Here is a 21,452-nt window from a genome sequence, read left to right as displayed (position 1 = left end):
TGCTCGACACTTAACTCATGCTTATATTCATGTACAAACAAGGCCAATCTAGGCTGCTCCAGGTGGAGAACTCAACGCACGACAGAGGCGAAAGGCTGTGCAGATGTAACTTTACATTTCACTCATTTCAGCAATCATAAGAGCATTTACAATCGAATACTCGACGAGCAGGTCTAGCTTTTTGTGTTATGTGCGAAGTGTAGATGTGTCTATGGGAAAGTGCTGCTGAATTATTTATGACAGTTAACGAATAAAGATGAGAATAGAGGCGATAACAGGGCAGTGGCAATGAGTAATCGAGGGCGATTGCGACAGTAACGCAATGACATACTGTATCAGGGGTGAAGAAGGAGAGAGAAAGCACCGTGACGCCAAACCTGGCACAGGTGGCGCCATGTTGAAAAGCCAAACATGTAACTGATGGTGAATATTTTAGGCAAGTAAAACTTGTTTTCGTGTCTACAATTCGAGACCAGCTCCGATCTTGTGTTGATATTGACCATTTTGTCTGCATCAAGGGTCGCCGAATTGTAAGCCGGGTATAGAGCACGATGGTTTTCTAGTGTGCTCCAGACGCAGTCGTGAGTCGGTCAAGTGTCTAGTCTGTCGGCAGGAAGCAGGAGCTCCTACGTTCAGAGCAGACAATTTCTTCACTGTTGCATCATCTTTCGTGCCATAATATCCATGTTCAAAGGAAGAGACAAACACAGGACAAGAGCGTCCCTGACAAACGATGTAGCTTCCGAAAATAGTACCTGCTCACTGAACGGGGACCTCCAAGTACGATGCATCGCGTACAAGGCAACAGTACAGTACACAGGAAGAGAGCAGCGACAGGGGAACTCGGATTTGCGGAAACACCCTTTAAACAGGGATACAACAACCATGCGACCGAGACAAGGTATGAGAGAATGAAAGAAAGCACGAAACTATCCAGGAGCATATGAAAGCTCGAGCAAAAGAACACTCCACGGTCTGTCAAATGGGCCGTCGTCCCCCATCATCACGGTCCGGGGATACTTGAACGCTGTCCACTATGCTGAGAAGTTGGCCACACTAGAAGCAGACACGGTGAACATCAACAAAAAGTCGTAGTTGGTATCGAAAATCAGACAGGAGCACAAGTGTTACCTGTCCAAATTCTGTGAATCAGTTACACGAGTTGTGTGTCAACATGGTGCCACCTGTACCCGGTTTGGCGCTGTTGTGCTTTCCTTCTCTCTCTCTCTCTCTCTCTCTCTCTCGCTCTCACTCTCTCTCTCACTCTCTCTCTATCGCTCTCTCTCTCTCTTCACCCCTTCTATGTTCTTCCACTACTGTCGTTCTTGCCCTCCATGACACGGTAGCACTGCCGTGCTGTCGTCTTTATTCTAATTTACATCCGTTGCCTCTCACCAACACTGTCCCATTGCCACATGTACACTTCACACACACACACACACACACACACACACACACACACACACACACACACACACACACACACACACACACACACACACAGTGTCTGCTCCAGGATTGTAGGACAGCCGGGTACACGTGTACCTGGCGCAACCATTTCAACCGGGTCGGAGCCGGGTACACATGTACGCCCAATGGTATAAAGGCTAATGGATAAGCCGCATTTGGAAAAGAGAGGACAGGAATTAGAAAATTACGAAATAAGAAGAAGTATCTGACACACACATGTACAAGCCATGTAGTCAGTCCTTTCAAAGTAACTTAGTTCGAAAGTGTACAGTACCAACCGGGTCACAGGTGACCCGGTAGTATATTTTCAACCAGGTCCAAGCGCCGCCCAACCGGGTGGATTACCCGGCTCACCCGGCGCTGGAGCAGACACTGACACACACGCACACACACACACACACACACACACACACACACACACACACACACACACACACACACACACACACAAACACACACACACACACACACACACACTAACTTTCAAACTAGCCCCAAGTATCCACGCCTGCTCGAATAGCATCCCATACTAAATGCCGCTGTCTGATGATTGTTGAAATGCGTGAAACGAAAAGTTACAGATACACGGCCTTTCACCTCTGTTGTGTATAAATGTATGTATAAATTTTCCAAAAGGTTCTGTCAGGAAAATGGTTATGAAATGATTACACGATTATGTGGACGCGTCAGACCCAGAATGATTCGTTGTGGTGACTGCGACCGTCATTAGAGAGGTTTCGCGAGGCTGTTCGCGTGCGTGACGGGCTTGAGATAAACCAGGTAAGCCTGCACACCGACACCCACCAAACCGGCTCACCGAGTTCAGGGTTTTCCGTGCATCGAGATGATCCCGTGTTATAAAAAATACAGGAAGTTGTACAAAACTACTTCCTGATTTTTCTTGGTCTGTGCTGAAGACCGACTACTAAGCTCACGAAGCACGTCCATTTCTTGGTCTGGGCATTTCTGCCTTAGACTCTTTGCTCATACATTTAATGTTACCCTTTGCATCTTTCTGCGTAGAACCTGTCTCACATTATGCCGTGTTGATACAAAGATGGTATGCTTTGAAAGAAGAATCGTTTAGACAAGAATGTTATTGATTTTTGCTGCTCTTGACGACGATAATTACTATGGTGGTGAAGACACATCTGGTGATATGGCTTTAAATATACGTCTGCCCACATATCCTCGCCAGGCTGGAAAGCTCTGGCACAGAGCTCTCCTTCTAACCCTAACCAACATCATATCGCGCTTGGTGCCTAGTCTATGCATGGTTTGAGGCATCAGACATCCCATGCTGGTACGTCAGGTTGCGCATGGCATAATAGATGACACCGCAACAGCGTAATTCGATTTGGGCTACGTTTCATCCCCACTGTACTCGCAAGGCAATCGTCTTCTTGGATGTCTTCAAATGGAGCTTGACTCCTGAGAAGGAATTTGAAGACAACACTGCAGTTGTACTTATGGTTGATTTAATATGGTGGTAAACACATACCTAGTCATATGGCAGTAAATACATGCCAGTCAACACCCGCTGTAGCACATAGCTCTCCTTCTTACGAAAACCCGTTTGATGTGTTGTTTCCCGGCGTTGTCGAGAAGGAGGAATATGTCAGTGTTCCGGCCAAGAACGCATACTCCTTTCAGATTGGACCACCATACCTTGTCACGAACGTAGCCGTAGGTAAGTCGGGCCCTAAAGTGCCGTTACATCTCCAGCCTGGATTGTTGATGTGTGGAGATAACGAGGGTAAGAGAGTCGGTGAAGGATTGCTTCTTGACGCCATTGCCAAAATAGTGTCGCCATTTGCTCCATTCTCTGTCCTTAATACGCATCATTTACGTGCGATCAGGAGAACACACACCACTTGGGATTAGAATAGCGGATTTCAAGAGATTGATGGATAATGAACTGTTCCATGCCTGCAGCGATGGTAATAGTAACTTTTAGGCAAGCCAACTCTGCATCGTAGGTGATACTGAAGGCCCAATGGACGGCATTGAGGTGTGCTCCGAGTCACCTTCAGCCAGCACGCTCTTAACGCCACACAGTTAGCGTGGTGGTCTGTCCCCGGCTTGTTGAAATGGTCAGGAAGTTAACTTATTGAGTTCCATGATTTTAGCCACCCAATTGTTCAAGTATATTCGTGCTGTTGGATTTTGGAAAGTGGACACAATGAGGTTTAGTGGGGTGGCACCTCAAGCGAGCTCTCGAACATGTTTCGTTAGCTCGTGTGTGACACAAAGATCCACAAGGCTATCCCCGAGAGGGTTTGATTTTTCGCTAATCTTTACAATGCACGTTGAAATCCGCCGCTGGAACTACGTTTGGGGACAGTTCTTTGGCCTAAGGTAGTGTTTCGCCACGTGAATTGATGAGACAGAGGTTTGTGGGGCTACAGGAGTAGGAGCGGTACACAGAACCAATCACCAAACTTGCAACACATAGCCCAAAATGTTGTATGTTCCGCGGACCGAAGTAAGTCTAGATTATCAGAAGCAAATGTGGACTTGATTAACACATCAATACCACCTCCGTGCTCGTTTCGGTTCCTGCCATATGAGAATCCTTGTTCAAGAATGCACGAGTCAAGGCTAGTTATTGCATTAGCAGAGAATACAGCTTCAATGACATTTTCTACATCTAAGTCGTGCCGGATGAGTGCATGCCTCAGGACGTCCACTTGGAGGTGTCAACCGGAGCTGCCAAACAACCAAGCCCAATGGAGGAGACCAGCGTTGAAGGTTGCAAAGTGAGCAGGTCGGATGTCGTCCATAAATCATCATTGCACGAGAGGCAGAAGAAGCTGCAGTACAGCGAAAGGATTGTCAATGTTGACCATGGTAACTTTACCCCGCTTGTCTTCACCACGGCTGGCAGTGCATCCCCAGAATGCTTGCGGTTTTTTGAAGCGATTATGCGCTATGCTGTCACAGCATGATGGCAAGCCCTATGGCGAGGTTATGGCCTATGTCAGATGCTGTCTGTCGTTTGCACTCCTCCGAGCTGCAGTTATGTGCATCAGCGGGGCTCGCTCTGCATACCATCGACCGGTAAATGCATTGCGCCCACTAGCCATGGCTGAGGGACGGATGTAACAGTGGTGTGTATGACCTCGCTAATGGCAGTGTCCTCAATGCTAATGGACGCGTCATGTTTTTGTTTATAATTTAAGGTGCAATTTAGCGCTGATGTGGGTATTTCTTTGCTTTTCTTCATTTGGTCCTTTAAAATGAAGCGGCTTTTTATTTCCTTTTTCTTCCTTTGCACCGAGATATTATTTCTTGCTGTTTTTTACTGGATGTGTCACGACTTTGAATTGAATTGAATTTTCTTAAGTTGATTTGATTTTTAGCGTTATGAGCGGCTTTATTGACATTGCTCTTCAGATTGGATTTTTTATTGGCCCGTAAAAGAGGCTCCTTTACATCCTAAATTCTGCACTATTCTGTTCGTGTTGACTTCACATGTGTGACTTGCACAAATTGTACCAGTATGCAGTGTCTTATACAGTACTATTCAGTTCAATTCTATCCGCAACTGATTATCCTCTGGTGAGCTGCTTTTAGTGAAATCATGAAACATCATTTGTCGTGCAGTGCTAGTTGTCGGAAGTTGTAGCGTGATGCTATATTTGAGATTTAAACTTGTGGAAGTTTACACCTTTCTGTGTTAGAAGCGCTGTGTATTCCTAACATAGATCCAGGACTATGTGTATAGAAGGAGGGTGTGTTATCTTTGCAGATGCTTGGTGGCACACCTAGCTCAGGAAAGTGTGCCCAGTATTTCATGATGTGTTGACCATGTTTGTCTACAACTCCCAGGTTCCGTTTTTGAGGTTTTGGCACTTTAATCATTTTTCAATTAGGTTGAGGTGTTTTCCTTTTTTCTTTATTTTTTCTTTATTAAAAACTTTACGTAGTTACATTTTTTTCAACATTCCCTGTGCTATCTTGATGAGGAGTGAAGGAAAGCGTTGTTTAGATGAAAGAAAGTGTCTACTTGATAGTGTCGATTTGCGTCTCTGCATGCGAAGGTATAGATTGCGAAAATATGGGGTTTTGTTCTAAAGTATGTAGTGCCGCTCTCAAAACATCTGTTTCAATTTCCCCTGTCTGGTGACCACTGCCATGCCTGAAACTTCTCTTTGCACCTGGTCTTGGCGCTTTTCCTGATATTTCTCTGGAAATTGGTCTGTTTAGCACTCTATTCGAGGTGCCTATACCTTTTGTGGACATATACGTGGAGTGGTTTCATTGGTTGGTTGGATCACATCAATGTCTTTATAAAGGCTTTTTTTGGAATACAAACTGTCAATTCTGCAGATAACTGGTACTTTTGCTCACAGAGCCAAGAAGCATCGGGAAGCCTCGAAACACTTTACGTTCCCAAACCTAAAACATACGATGATGCGTCTGCTGAGTGTGCCCGGAGACGTAGCATTCTGGCAAATATCCAGACTAGATATCATGGAGAGTGTGCAAGAGAACTGCTTGGACCCCGAAACGGTCAGTGCAACAGTTCTTCCAGTGGTAACTGCACGACTTCCTCGTACTTCTGCAAAACCAATACATGCAATGTGTGGGTTGCTCTTCAACGACCATCTCCATCCAAATCCTGGACATGGATGTTACCTGTTCCAATCGTTGCAAAAAACGTTTCTTGGATTACTGCACCACTACAAGAAGGTGGTGGACGGAACGAATGCGGATATTATTCCCCGGAGAAAGACAGTTTTGGAATCGAATCTTGCTCAATGAAGCTAAGTTTCTATTGCCAAAGATATACACCAAAAGGTAGGGATCTCATAGAAATTCTTTTACACACCCATTAGGCTACTCTTATACTTGCCTAACAGCCTTTCCGTATTCACCTAACTATGCACTAAAGGGGCTGATATGTAACATTAATTTGTAAGAAAAGGTTGCTTTTAAAGCTTGCTAACCCACTTAGGCCATTCAATGCACATTTTTCGATCCATGATCATTATCACAACTACCATCATACCAAGATCGCGATCGATGTACATTTCTTCTTCCAAAACCTTCGGGTTTGTTTTATTCCTAGGGAAACATGGCTCGGGCAGGCAATTACCACTTGGCGCGGTGATTGGAGAGATTTATAGCCAGCTTCGGGAGTACGAAAATGTATAGAAAGAAAAATCGAAAAATGAAGAATGAAAAGTTGAAAACTTGTGGTCAGGTGCTTTTTGCAGGGGTACGTGGGTGCTGCTAATGGGGTTTCAGCCTCAAGCGCTCAATATCCCGCTAGGGTCTAATGGGGTTAGCGTCAGTCGAGAGTTCCCGTCGGACACGGACACAACCATTTTCTTTAATATTTGCTCGAAATAGACTTGGGTATGTGTTAAATAATCTTAACCCTTGCAGTTCCGAAGCACGTACTAGCTGGCATTACACGCGATATTCACATTGGGCACTAGGAATATCGCCATTTCACTAACCAATAATGATATCACCTAATTAAGGAATTTCCAGTTCTTGGTCTTGGGCAGTAGATACGATAGATTTGACCAAGCAATACGGCAGTAGTTAACATGTGGCAAGATAATGAATTGTAAGAAGAAGAGCGAAAGCGGACAGGAAGATGGGCGCAATGTGAGTATAATTATTACAGTTATGTCCCGACTTGGAGTATTTCGCTCCTGCTCTTGAAGCCGTTGAGCGCTCTTGTCTTTGCTGTGTGCGTTATGCAGAGCTCCCTGACTTGTGAGTTTGAGCACTCTGGCAAGGTTCTGCATGTACCTTCGTCAACGTCCTTCACATCTAAGAGTTTCACGTTTCAGTCTTGTTTGCGCCCCTCTTCCCCTCCTACTCCTATAACTTAGAACCTTTCAAGTTGGAAGGTGGTTGGAGTGCGATTCCAATAGAAGCTCAAATACGTGCTAGAGTTTACTGGCAATTGGTTGTTGACCGTCACTACTGTTCAACAGTGTCGTTCAATTGCATTGCATGACTTGATATACAAGCAACTAATGTTGTTGTTAATGGGCATTATAGCGTAACTTGCATTTCCTGGATCATTTTCTTTCCTATCTATATATTTTATATACCTGTTAAAGATTGCTGGAGTCTCGGTTCGAAAATCTTTTTGAATTCTGATTTTCTGGAAGCAGTCAAATAGTCCGTACATATATAACTATTCTTGCATTAGAAAGGTAATATTCGACAAACTAAAAACCATTTACTTGTACATGTCTTGTTCACTGGTATTCCATGCGTTCTTTAATATGCTCTTTCCCCTGTAGTGCCCTCCGCCATAGCTGTCAACTCTACAGACACGCACATCTACGCACGCATAGTACAGCCTAAGATACTTCGAGATTGGGTTTCTGATTTCTGCTTTATGTACGAGAAAAATGGAACTGCGGCTACCCCGACGGTAGTGTGCGACAAAAATGAATCAACTGTTCTGTCAGGCCTGGCAACAAATACTTTGTACCGGATCAGAGCATTCTTCAAAACTACGATCGGACACAATAGCAACATGTCCTCCGAAATCAAAATTGGAACATTGCCGAAAGGTAAGGGATGCGGTTACATCATAATTATACCGACACCAACAGGGTCAGGAGTTAAGAGTTTTGCGTGACTCTTTAAGGATTTGGTGAAATGAACATTCTTCCTATTGTTCCGGGCAAATTCGTTTTGCCACGATCGATTTCCTCAAATGACATTCCATGTCACGCTTCACATAATATGCATTGCTGATTCGATCTAGGATATAGCCACAAATGTGCCCAAATTATTTCGTTGGCAGGGAGAGGTGTAAGGGAAAACAGCCTCGTCGCTGCCATCCGTAAAGCTAAACGTCACTTCTACGACCAGATGTCAGAAGGCCTTCATGCAGATCGAGGATCTTATGACTGGTGGAAGAGAGTCAAGAAAATGTGCCACATCAATTGTCCTCACACCGCTATACCTGATATACAAGGAGTCGATACCTTATGGGTTACCGACCCTGAGAAAGCGAACATCTTCTGTCAACAGTTCGCCAAGAATAGTCAAGCTACACCGTCGTCGCATGCAGATCATCGTGATCTCGCCATGCCTTCTTCTTCGGAAACATTTGCCATCCGCCCTCTGTATATCGTGGAAGTATTCAAGGCACTGTCGACCCTAAGTGTGCGAAAGTCTACAGCTGGCAGTCTTCCTAACAGGATCCTACGAGAGACAGCAGAAGTGCTCGCCCAATCCCTCACTGCTCTCTTTAACCGCTGCACCACTTACCGATCCCAACCCCTTGAGTGGAAAGTTGCAATCGTTACCCCAATTTACAAGGGTAAGGGAAGTCGCAATGACCCTGCTAACTACCGGCCGATATCTCTGCTGAATGGTATGGCAAAATGCTACGAAGCGTTAATCAGCCGCCAGGTGTACGCGTTTGTAGCGAAACACAAACTACTGTCGCCGAAACAGTTCGGGTTTCGCCACCACCGAAGCACGGTTGACCAACTTGTGCATATCACATCAACTGTCAGCTCTGCATTTGATAACCGGGCCCAGTGTGATGCCGTCTTTCTCGATTTCTCGAAGGCATTTGATCGTACCAGCCATCGCCTCCTAGCCTCATGTCTGTCCGGTTGGTGTGCACCTGACTCATTCGCGTGGCTGATGGACTTCCTGGAAGGCCGATCGATGTCTGTGCGGGTCGGAACCTCCTTATCAACCCGTATGTCGCTCACCGCTGGTGTGCGACAAGGCTCCCACCTAGGCCCCCTATTATTCAACCTTTCTATCAACTCCCTTCCCAGCATTCCCCAATCCAGCGATCTGACTCTGTTTGCGGATGATTCCAACATGGTCTGCGTTTCTCCGCCTACTGTCGTACCCGCCGCGCACACTGCATCCCTGCAACTAGACCTTGATAGATGTGTGAACTGGTCCCATAAAGCTGAAGCAGTTTTCAATGCTAACAAATGTGTCCATGTTCCCTTTTGCAGACCTAAATCAAACCCACCTGATCCCAGGACCGTCACCATGGCCGGTACGTTACTGACCCAGCCCTCTTCCCACCGCCATCTGGGCATCATCCTCACTCCTTCACTCAATCTGTCCCCCCATATTCAACACATTACCAGCAAATTTCGAGGTCGGGTTTTTCTTTTAAACCACATGTCCAACTTCCTTCCTTTTCCTGCTGTGAATCTTTTGTATAAATGTTATGTTCGTCCCCTCCTTGAATATGCTGTTCCCGTTTGGATGTTTTCTGTTTCAGCCACCATGTCCACAACCCTTGATAAACTGCAGGCTACTGCTGCTAGAGCATACTTAAATAGTAAACTCAAGCGTCGGCCTGACTGGACGACTTCCAAAGAAGACCTCAATGTTCTGTCCTCTTGGGAATCGTTAGCATGGCGACGGCAGATTCTTGGCCTTGTCTATTTCCACCATGTATTCTCCCAATACCCCTCCTTGTTGTCTCACTTCCAGCTACCCTCTTCCCAAAGCAGTCGTCACCCTTCATCCATAATTATTCCTAAAGCTGGCACCTTCTTTCGTAAATCAACCCATTTTTCTTTGAGTGTTGCCTGGAATAAACTTCCTGAAGATATTCGTTCACTCTCTACAACAGCGAAATTTAGTATTGCTGTTCGTCGGTATCATTCGCAATCTATGTTTTCTTTGAAAGGTATTCCTGACTTTTGTGTCTAGGCTAACCACATCTATGATAGTTTCAATAGTTTGTGTATATGTCAGTTATAGTAGTCCGCAATGCTGCTTTTCTAATTCTCATTATGATTAGCATGCAATGTACTACCCGAAGTACTGAATTTACTTCTTCTCCACTCTATATTCTAATGTATCTTCTACCTCTTCTCCCTTACGAACATACTTTCTCATTTTCCATACTTATATAGGAGACTCCCTTTGATAGGAATCTATTTGCCTCTGGAGGATCCGTGAAATAAAAATCAATCAATCAAAAACATGAGAATACGATTATAGAAATAATCTACGTGGAGATAAAAAAAATTGTTTTTTCACGGCTGAGCGTAGCGAAAGAGTGCAAAAAACGTATTTTTCACTCACAAATATTTTCGTGCATTTGCTCTTGTTCTGCGCAACTCCGTTGAACCTGCCATCGTGGTCTTTGTTTTTCCTCGTTGTAGTTGAAGTTGCCCGCCCACCCACCCTGGGTTCATGGGAGTCGTCCGCTGTTCTTCTTGACAATCTATGCCTATGTGTCTGGCTTATGATTATGACATACACCGGTTATTACATACCATTTCTTGCTATATCTATTCTTGGGTCCGACTGGCAGTGGGGCAGGAATTAATGAAATAGAAAGGTTTTTTGGCCAAAAGGCGTGTTTTTCCTCTATCTCGGTTGAGCAGTCACGGCTAGGAATGTAGGGAGTCATTGTTTTTCAGGCGCTCCCCTGCTGCCCAGTCACCCATGGTCACCACTGGCCATGCTGTTCACTGGATTTCACGGCTTTTTCTCCCGCTTGCTGGCGGTTCTTTGATGGATTTAGATATTTTTCGGCTATTTATCTATTATGTGGCTGAGAGTGTGGTTTTTTTGCTTCTACTCGTTTCTGGAAAACCACCACGGTGGTGAGTGTGATTGCTCTGGTAGACCACTACCCCATGTACTGAACAGTCGCTTTGTGAGTGAAAAGTTTAATAATAGCTATGAAAAGTATGAATGCCGCAGACATCACCACGCAACATGACAATTTGTTCAAGGTTTGGTTTTGTGTGTTTCCAAAATCGATTTTCACGCTCCGATCATCAGTGGAAATACGGAACTAAAGAGATCAATGGAAAAACAAAGGTTAAAAGGTTTCTGCACTGTTCATGCCCGTTTGTCACACTTACTCTATATTTTAGTTCTCACTTTTGGGAATACTTACCACAAGTTACCCATCATGTGTCACACTTCTTTGGATTTTTAACCTTTGTTTTTCCCTTGATCTCTTTAGGCCCGTATTTCCACTGATGATCGGAGCGTGAAAATCGATTTTGGAAACAAACAAAACCAAACCTTGAACAAATTATCATGTTGCATGGTGATGTCTGCGGCATTTATACTTTTCATAGCTATTATACGATCATAGTTTCTTTTTTTAACTCGGATGTGGAGCGAATTAAATTATTGTGAAAAGAAGAAGGACACAATGTTACGAGTTGGGGGACAGTTAGTCATAACTCATAACATTTTGTCCTTCATTTTTCATAATAGTTTCTTATCAGTGTTATTTTCACGTGCATGATCCTTAGTCACTGCCTTGCATGCAGTCTTTTCCTTTGTCACACCGGGTGTATATTTGGAAACTATTCCATTATCACGTAGCTCAACATCATTATCACCTTACTTGAATCTATACGGTACTAGAGAAACTGTGAGTGGACCTTTTTGATCCACAGACTTGAACGCGGCAGTGCTAAAAATAATAATAAGAATAATTTGTGTCTTTCCCTCAAACTAACGAAGAATAAGAAGAATATGAATGATAATAATCCTTTGGTAAATTTTCTTCTAAACAAAACAATTTCCTTAGTCATTACACGTGATGTGGATGTGTTTTGTATCAGCACCAAATCCGCCTCTTAACCCCGTCATCTCAAGTACTACTATCACGGTGTTTCTAGGGCAAATAGAAGAAGGCAACCTTCCCATACGCCAGTATTGTGTGCACGGAATACCTGCTAATGATCTGTCCGGGAATATGCCATTGGTACCAGTATGCAGCGCCTCGAAAAATGTCACCTTACCTGGCCTAAAACCCAACATGAGCTATAATGTCACCGCCTATGTTAGCAATGCCTATGGAGACAGTGACCAGTCCAGTTCCACTCGCATTACCACGTTGCCCACAGGTGAGGATGAATTTTGTTTTAAGCATTGTACGTAGCTTTGGATGTGGCTAGCACTTAGAATGTCATCACACGAAGCACGGAAGCGATATGGTTTCGAATAAGCCTTTCGAACCCTTACTTTCCAAGTCGAGTACAATAATGAATAACACAGCAACCCGGTTTGAACAAAGTTGCAAGCAAATCCTTATAACCGGCACTTTGGAGGTCAGAGCATTTAAAAAATATCACTTATGAAATTTTGGAAAGCTACCTACACTAACTTTGAAAGTGTTGCCAGACATGATAACCTCTGTGTCAAGGTTATGCGTAAAATAGAATATGGATGACTTAGCAAAACAGATTATGAGTATTGCCAAGTGTTTAGCTACATGTTGTCAGCAATCAACGCTTTCTTTCTTCACAAGGTATGTGTGGCCTTAGCAAGGGCAGTGCAAACGCACAAAAAATGAAAACAACAGACACAATCTTTTTTTCGTTACACAGAAAAACGAATATCGTTTTTGGTCTCTACATTGGTCACTATATATACATCTGAACTTGTCAACATTGTTATCTGCCAATTTTATAGTGCCATCTTCAACAACACCCCCAACCTCGGGCAATGAAGCAAGCACTAGCGGGATCAGTGTTGGAGGATTCGTCGGCCTAGCTGTGGCAGGAGTCCTAACTCTAATCCTGGCTGTAGCCATGGCGGCCAACCGAAAAAGGATTTCTCGCTGGTTCTCATCGAAAGATTTTATAGGTACACAATCCACTGTCCTCCCTGTCTTGAAGCCTTTGTGTTCAATGCACGGTCGATTCTTTTTCTCAGTATAAACAGCGCTAAATCCTGCAATGCCCCCTTCACTGAAGCTAGAAAAGCTTTTGTTTAGTGAAGGATTCCTGCCCTAAGAGATCCTTAAGCATAATATTATGATAAAGGCAATCATTACAATTAGCTGAACCGACATTTATTACAGGGTGCCACAGAGTTCTTGGCCATTGAAGAAAATGTGTTGAGTCACATTCACCATTACACTGCACTCGTTAGCTGACTAGACCCTCCTGCACACAGCCATCAAAATTCCGAGGACACTTCCTTAGACGATATTGATAAACTGCTTCAGACAGCTGTTTCGTTAATACATAGCTCATCAGTGAAGGTAGATGTTGATTGATTTAAATATAGACCAAACTGCTACACAAGTCACAGGAAAACCACGCGTCTTGATTGTCGTAACTTAAAGTTTCATGCCATATAGCAATCTTCAGACAACTGATTACGGTGATGCACAGCTAGTATGGTATTTATACAGCAGCATAGGAAGGAATCTGTGAAGGTTTGAGGTCTGGTGGGTGGAAAAAGTCCTTGATGGAAAATGTGCCAAACTCACATGGTCCGTGAGTGAGAAAAGAAATGTGATATGGCAGGAAGGCAAGCAAGGCTGTGTGAAAGGATGATAATGATAATGTGGCTTGCCTGTAATCACAATCATACAGGTGCAAGATGCCACACACTTTGGTAAGCGCTTAAAATAAGTTGGAGGAGGGGAGATACTTGCTCTTCAATGCACCAACAAAACAGGTGCAAGATGGAAATTTCCACGCGCTGTGATGGCTATAGGTGCTTAGAATGGGCGAGGAACATGAAAAGAAATGACCACGATGACGCGACGTCAAGCAAGGCCATATGCAAGTCCGCATCATGGGACATGCATGCAGCGTTAGAAATTCGGCGCGGAAAATCAACCACTATGACTATCAGTGCAGAAATAACGTGCCAGAATCAGTGTACTGCGTAGCTATTGAGAGTCTGTGTATCGCACTTGTCCGAGTTCCGTGGAGGCCGGCAAACGCCCCTCACGTCAGAGCAATAATAGGGACAAGACGAGTCAAGGGACAATCCGCAGGACGCAATACCATACGACCAACTGTTTTTTTCTACCAGCGTTATTGTACTGTCCACACACATCTGACGACGATATACTGGGCGAATGCCGCGGGGCCTCGCAGCGTGTCAGCGGCATCGGGTGATGGGCAGATAACAAGGTAGCTTGCGGACAACATTGGTGGCATGAATACTAATGAGTGCCAAGCGTTTTGGCGCGACGGGCGACCAGTACAGTGCTTCAGGGGCTGCTGTGGCTGTCGACGTAGGCGGATCGTGTGGTGTGTTTGCCGGCCTTCATGGCGCTCGCACAAGAGCCATACACAGACTCTCACTAGCTACGCAGTAAACTGATTCTGGCACGTTATTTCTGCATTGATAGTCATAATGATTGATTTTCCGTGCCGAATTTCTGACGCTGCATGCATGTCCCATGCGCGTCAACAAAACTTCACACTTTCGCGCGTTATCACCTCAGTTATGCCAGTTTTGTATGTGGAAACCTTTTATAATAGCAGTTTGGTCTACACTTTACACAATCAACATCTTCCATCACTGATGAGCTATGTATTAGCGAAACAGATGTCTGAAGGAGTTTATTAATATCATGTACGGAAGTGTCCTCGCAATGGTGATGGTTGTGTGCAGGAGCGTCTAGTCCGCTAAGGAGCGCAGTGTAATGTTGGAGGTCACTCAACATGAACCGACATTTGTGTACGATATTCATGCAATGTAAAAACAGTATAGTCGATGTGCAATAAAACGATGAAAACAAGAAGAAATGGTGTACATCGTCTCCACTGGTTTACCATTGCATGAATAAAGTACACAAATGTGGGTCTAGCTAATTTTATTGATTGCGGTTATCAAATTATTGTCCCCTCACCGTTTGCATAACATTATATTAATTTTAATGGGGATCTTATGGAGATAAAAATACAGCTCTCTATGTTTGTTTCCTTATTTCTATGCCTTCGTCTGCCTCTCAGAAGTTTTCTGACCTTTTGCTCTTTCAGTCTATACCTCTTTCTGTCCGTTTTCCCTTCTCTTTCTCTCTTCATCTGTCACTTACCATTTCTCTCTGTCGGTCTCTTTGTCCCTCTAAACCTCTTTCTCTTTCCCTGCCTGTTCGTCTCTCGGTATGTCTCCCGATCTCTCTCCCTCTCCGCTCTTCTAAACGTCAACCAATGTGGTCATGTTAGCAGCATGAATTTTGCCGAGGGAATGTGTTTTCGAAGTAATGTGAATTCTGTGCTTTAACGCTACATGAAATGCTGGGTATATATGTTGGACTCAGTAGAGCGTCCAGTCCCTATATGATGTCCAACCCCTATATAGAGTCCATTTGTCCAAAATCCACTGTACAGAGTCCAAACTTGGAATAAACTGTGAGCTCAAAGTTTAGATGGACATCACTCCCTGTATAGAGTCCAGCCAATTGGCTTCACCCCTATATAGAGTCCATTGGTCCAAAATCAACTGTACGGAGTCCAAACTTTGAAATCAACTATAATGTGAATTCTGTGCTTTAACGCTACATGAAATGCTGGGTATATATGTTGGACTCAGTAGAGCGTCCAGTCCCTATATGATGTCCAACCCCTATATAGAGTCCATTTGTCCAAAATCCACTGTACAGAGTCCAAACTTGGAATAAACTGTGAGCTCAAAGTTTAGATGGACATCACTCCCTGTATAGAGTCCAGCCAATTGGCTTCACCCCTATATAGAGTCCATTGGTCCAAAATCAACTGTACGGAGTCCAAACTTTGAAATCAACTATAAAGAGTCCTTATGTGGACAACACTCCCTGTATAAAGTCCAGCCAATTAGGCATCCCCTATCCAGAGTTCGAAATTAGACATAGAATCTGCTGTCAGCAGTGAATATTAACTAGGAAACGGCCTCTCCCTTTAATCCTTTACATCATTCACTTCTCAAGATAAAGAATAAGTATCGAGGCGCCACTGCAGCCACTTCATTACATGAAAAACCCCACAAACACAATCCTCAAATCAAGTGGTCTCTTCGCAGACGCTGCAAATTACAATATCTCAATTATGTAGTGTTGCCAAAGTATTGTGCACGCACACACACACATGCACACAACGCCAAGAAAATATCTAGAAAAAAGACCAAGAATTGAAAGAGAATAATGGAGAGCCAAGGATTAATTATTTGTTTTCAAATTATTGTGCGCGCGCACACACACACACACACAAACTTATACAACGCCAAGAAAACACCAAGAAAAGAGTAGAGACACAATACACACGCAACTCCAACAGCCAAGCAAACGTCCACCTATTTACACGTAAGGTCAAGAGGGATAACAAATAATTATACGAAACGAATGCATACGTGGGCGGATGCACAAACGTTTACATACATGTAGTAGTGTAAGAGAATAACATAGTGCAGTGGTCAGCATAATGCTAGCACATGCTGAGAGTGCAATAGCAAGCTTCACCATTGCTCATGGCCATGCAAATGTTCAGCAGCACTCAGTTCCGCAAGCTTCTGAAGATCAGCACACCTGCAACAAAGAGATAGCACAAGGATACGCTTATTACCGTAATGATGCATGGGAGCACACAACTACCAAGTTCTCAACAAATGTGATGCTCAATGAAAATCCATCCACTCAAAGACCTGTGAACAGGTGACGGTGGGGACAATAATCTATTAGTAATACGAGGAATAAGGTCGTTTGTGCACACTCAAGACGCACAGACACACCACCATACATGTAGTGTACACAGTGTTTCACTTCACTGTAACTAAATTGAAAGGAGATGATTTGAACAATCTGTACAGCGTTGCAGTCCGTCAGTCTTCCCTAATATGTAAATGCAATGATTTGTTGTCACGAGGCAGTTTCACTGACACAATGTCATGTTTGTTACATCAAAACGGTTACTTCATGGAATACGAGTACATGTATTAGCTTGAGAAGCTTTTTCTTGTCATCGGCATACAAGAAATCCTCCTCCTACTACTACTACTACTACTACTACTACTACTACTAGTACACTGGCACTGCGTTTGTGGATCCCATTGTATTTGACATCATACTAGAGGCTGGTAGAGGAAGAGTGTCGTGGAGTTCACATAATTATCACAGGGATAAAAATACATTTCTCATGAAATAAAATAATAATTGATGATAGCTGACGATCGTATACGATTGATGCAAAGTCCTTGCAGTCCTTGAGGATTATTACGAAGTGGTTGATTACTTTTAGGGCATTCATCCAAGCAACATCAAACAAACGCGATACGCTCCTTGAAAATGGAAACAAATCCAAGCATAACGACAGAACAGCAGACCAATCGAAACGAGTAAAAGCTTCCTTACCTCAGTCATCGTCCTGCCATGTAGTTGGACAGCCTTTTGACACGGTGGTACAGGCAGCTCTTGTCCAGTCGAACAGGGTATCCTTGTGGCGTCGAACGAAAGAGAGTGTCAGTGTATCTGACCGTCGTCAGATTGGAACTGTGCTGAACCTTTCTCGTTCTCCGCTTTCTGCTTTCATCCCTCGCTCTGATGAAACCGTTCAAACGTCTTCAACAGGCAGCAATGGACAGCCAAACAGGTGATCTTTGTGGCGTCGAACGAAAGAGAGTGTCAGTGTACCTGACTCGTCAGATTTGAACTGTGCTGAACTTTTCTCGTTCTGCAATTTCTGCTTTCATCCCGCGCACTGATGAAACGTCTTCAGAGAACCACAATACGCTTTCCAGATTTGATTTTGAACGTCTCCTTATTCTCCTTGGTTACCTCGAGACAGATTACTGTCAGCAACGGCACAGCAGAACTGACAGCCATGGCTGAAGTGAAGAAAGGAATGCGCTGCCACGAGGCAAGCAGAACTGAAAAGATGTTTGTTCTCTTTCGGGCACAACACACAGTACAGGACGGCGTGACTGGATAAACTGGACACCTGGACCGTGAATCGGGCCTTTCGGGGACTTGTAGAAAACGTGTACTCCCGGGGATTGCGCGGCAGGATGAAGCTGATCAAAACTGAGTGGACTCCTGGACTCTGTGTAGTGGATTTTGGACCAATGGACTCTATATAGGGTGCTGGACATCATATAGTGCATGGACTCTATACTGAGTCCTACATATATTCACAAGTCAATGTCGAATATCAATTATCAATCTCGACAGGGAATTTACCATTACATGCGATGTTTTCTTGTGTGTTCCGCTCTCCTTCTAATCATCAGTTCCAGAAGAGAGGCCACAGGTGAGTGCAGCGAGAAACAAGTTTACATTATGCACCTTATCTGTCCTCATTCATCTGTTTTGGTCTAAATATCACACAGTATCGCCTATTGAGTACTATGCACAAGAAAATCCACGTACGCCTTGCGAGCAATGTAGCGGCAGCATCTTCTCTATGGCTTTGTCTTTTCTTACGTCTTCTCCTTGACTGTGCACCTCAATTAATGATTTTTGAAAAACTATCACTGTCGCAAAAGCGAAAAATGCTGGCCAACCACGACCTCCTTTGTATTTCGGAGAAAAACCATCGAACAGTTTAGAATTACTTAGGTAGAGTATAGGTAACTCTTTACTGGCCAAGAAAGCGCCAAAGGAAGCTGCGATGCACCCCTGAGTCAAGTGACCTGATCCATTTGAAACTCTGCGTCGCAACATAGCTTCGTACCCCGCGATTGTGTGGACGACTGCGTTCTTGATCACATTTCAGTTTTTCGACAATGCCTCCTCCAAGCAGTTAGTTCTTGAGAAACATTTTTGACCTCCTTATATCGCATGAAGGGGAATCTGTGGAGCCCTAGGTAGCCTAGCGACATAATATTCTACAGAATCACAAGTAAAGTGTTGACTCTCACCAGAATATACTCTAGCGGTTTCGTACCCTTCCCGCACAGGAAGCTCATCCAATTGAACTTATCCAGTACGAGGATGTTCAACGCAATGATGAAGGAGAAGCCCACAGGCCGCAAGATCACGAAGAACAGGTACGGAGAAGAAGGAACAAAAATAATTTTTTGAAAGTATAATTATATTTATGACATTTATTCAAGTGTAATCTCCATTAAACATAGCCTTGAATGAAGGATTGACATGAAGAGGAGAGAATGAATTAGCGAGATTACATACAGAAAAATGAGTAGAGTGCTGACTCTCAAGCACATAATGAACGCAATTCAAAATTATTATCTCGTTTTACTGGTCAGTTCAAGCCCATTTTGCACGACGAGATGGCTTTCAGCAGCTTCACATGTTGAATGACGAGGATTTTACCGTGGGTGCAGCTTGGCGAATGGGGCCTCTAATTTTGCAATCTTCTGTTCAGGCTGTTTCACAGGAGTATTCCTACGCTGCAGGTGGTGCTCGTATTAGAGACGAGAAACCTGCAGAAGCAGACACTGACGTGACAGGAACAGAACACAGCCACGACAAGGAGACAGAGGCGACAGCGGTAAGACCTGTGGAGGAGAAGTGATGATAATTCTTTTGTTTTAGACTTGGATCTTGTATTAATTTTCTTTTTTGTCCGTATAACTGAACGGGAATTCAGCTGAGTTGGTGACAGCTTTCTTCCGTGCTCTTTCTACAGTTGCGCACATTGAAATCGGACACAATGTGTGCACAACCAGCGCCTTACACCAGATCTGACAACATCATTGCACTTCTACATGTGAAAGTCCTGAAATCCACACTATAATCGTGGCATTTCATTGACGTCAGGGTCCGCGCGAGTCTAGGGTGTGAAGTATGCTCTTTGAATCTGATTTCACCGAGAATAAAGGTATTTTGAAAGATAGCTGCTTTTCTAAGAGAAGGAGACCACACGTCACACAATCATCATTGTAACTACAACGACAATCACTATTTTCCCCAAGATAGTTATCAACAGCAGACACATACACCGTGACAGCACTACCAGGCTCAGTACATGAGTTCGAGTTTCGAGACAATGGAACTGACTTGTTAGTTCGTCACCTTCTTGCCGATATTGGAGATACTTGGTCTCTTTCATGGAAAAAAAGGTGTTTTCACTCACAAAGCGACTGTTCAGTACATGGGGTAGTGGTCTACCAGAGCAATCATACTCACCACCGTGGTGGTTTTCCAGAAATGAGTAGAAGCAAAAAACCACACTCGCAGCCACAGAATAGATAAATAGCCGAAAAACATCTAAATCCATCAAAGAACCGCCAGCAAGCGGGAGAAAAGGCCGTGAAATCAAGTGAAACAGCATGGCCAGTGGTGAGCATGGGTGACTGGGCAGCAGGGGAGCGCCTGAAAAACAATGACTCCCTACATTCCTAGCCGTGACCGCTCAACCGGGCTAGAGGAAAAACACGCCTTTCGGCCAAAAAACCTTTCTATTTTCATTAATTCCTGCCCCGCTGCCAGTCAGACCCAAGAATAGAGATAGCAAGAAATGGTATGTAATAACCGGTGTATGTCATAATCATAAGCCACACACATAGGCATAGATTGTCAAGAAGAACAGCGGACGACTCCCATGAAACCAGGGTGGGTGGGCGGGCCACTTCAACTACCACGAGGAAAAACAAAGACCACGATGGCAGGTTCAACGGAGTTGCGCAGAACAAGAGCAAATGCACGAAAATATTTGTGAGTGAAAAATACGTTTTTTGCACTCTTTCGCTACGCTCAGCCGTGAAAAAACAAAACAAGTTCGCGCAACTGTGCGGCCCTCCACATTCTTGGCACTGATGTCCTCCTCCAGTGTTTGGCAGCAAGGAAATTGGTCGCCGCCCTCAGCTATATATAAAAGCTGATATGTCTGGCAGGGCCACCGCAACTAACGTCGCTGGTTCCCCCACTGCTTCCTCCACGAACATGTCCTCGAACTCGGTCCGACCACTCGGTGCGCCAGGAGTCTACTACTACAGAACGTCCTCCCGTCTTCCTCTCCTGACTACGTGTGATGCTGCTTCCCCTACAGCATCATTGACGAATAGAACAACTTGCCCCCAACTGAGCTGCAGTCTCCTCCACGCCTGTCGTCCCTCCAGTTGTTCAAGGGCAAGGTGTATCAGCACCTACGACAAAGCCGCTGGTATCGGGCTACAGACTCGCTGGCACACCCCATACTACAGACTCACTGTAACACCCCATGCTAGTCCCGCCTCACGGACACAGGCTCCCTGAGAGCCCCTACTAGTACATTGTCTGTCGTTCTCCTTTGTTGTCTCGATCATTATTCTCTTTTGTCTTCTTCTTCTCCTCTCTTTGTAAAGTCTATCACGAGGAG

The 21,452-nt window shown here is 44.4% G+C and overlaps 1 protein-coding gene across 1 annotated transcript in view; it reads left to right on the top strand.

Annotated features, from left to right (window-relative positions):
• LOC135825877 (uncharacterized) overlaps window positions 1-21,452 on the top strand; it is a 40,598-nt gene that overhangs the window by 421 nt on the left and 18,725 nt on the right. The window contains exons 2-8 of the mRNA XM_065338513.1: window positions 5,803-6,273; window positions 7,743-8,018; window positions 12,036-12,320; window positions 12,889-13,062; window positions 18,421-18,440; window positions 19,090-19,179; window positions 19,518-19,643. Coding sequence (XP_065194585.1) covers window positions 5,803-6,273; window positions 7,743-8,018; window positions 12,036-12,320; window positions 12,889-13,062; window positions 18,421-18,440; window positions 19,090-19,179; window positions 19,518-19,643 — 1,442 coding nt within the window. The remainder of the gene's footprint in view (window positions 1-5,802; window positions 6,274-7,742; window positions 8,019-12,035; window positions 12,321-12,888; window positions 13,063-18,420; window positions 18,441-19,089; window positions 19,180-19,517; window positions 19,644-21,452) is intronic.

The sequence above is a fragment of the Sycon ciliatum genome, chromosome 10 (assembly GCF_964019385.1).
Source record: "Sycon ciliatum chromosome 10, ocSycCili1.1, whole genome shotgun sequence".
NCBI classification, from domain to species: domain Eukaryota; kingdom Metazoa; phylum Porifera; class Calcarea; order Leucosolenida; family Sycettidae; genus Sycon; species Sycon ciliatum.
This window is presented reverse-complemented; position numbering and strand designations above follow the sequence as displayed.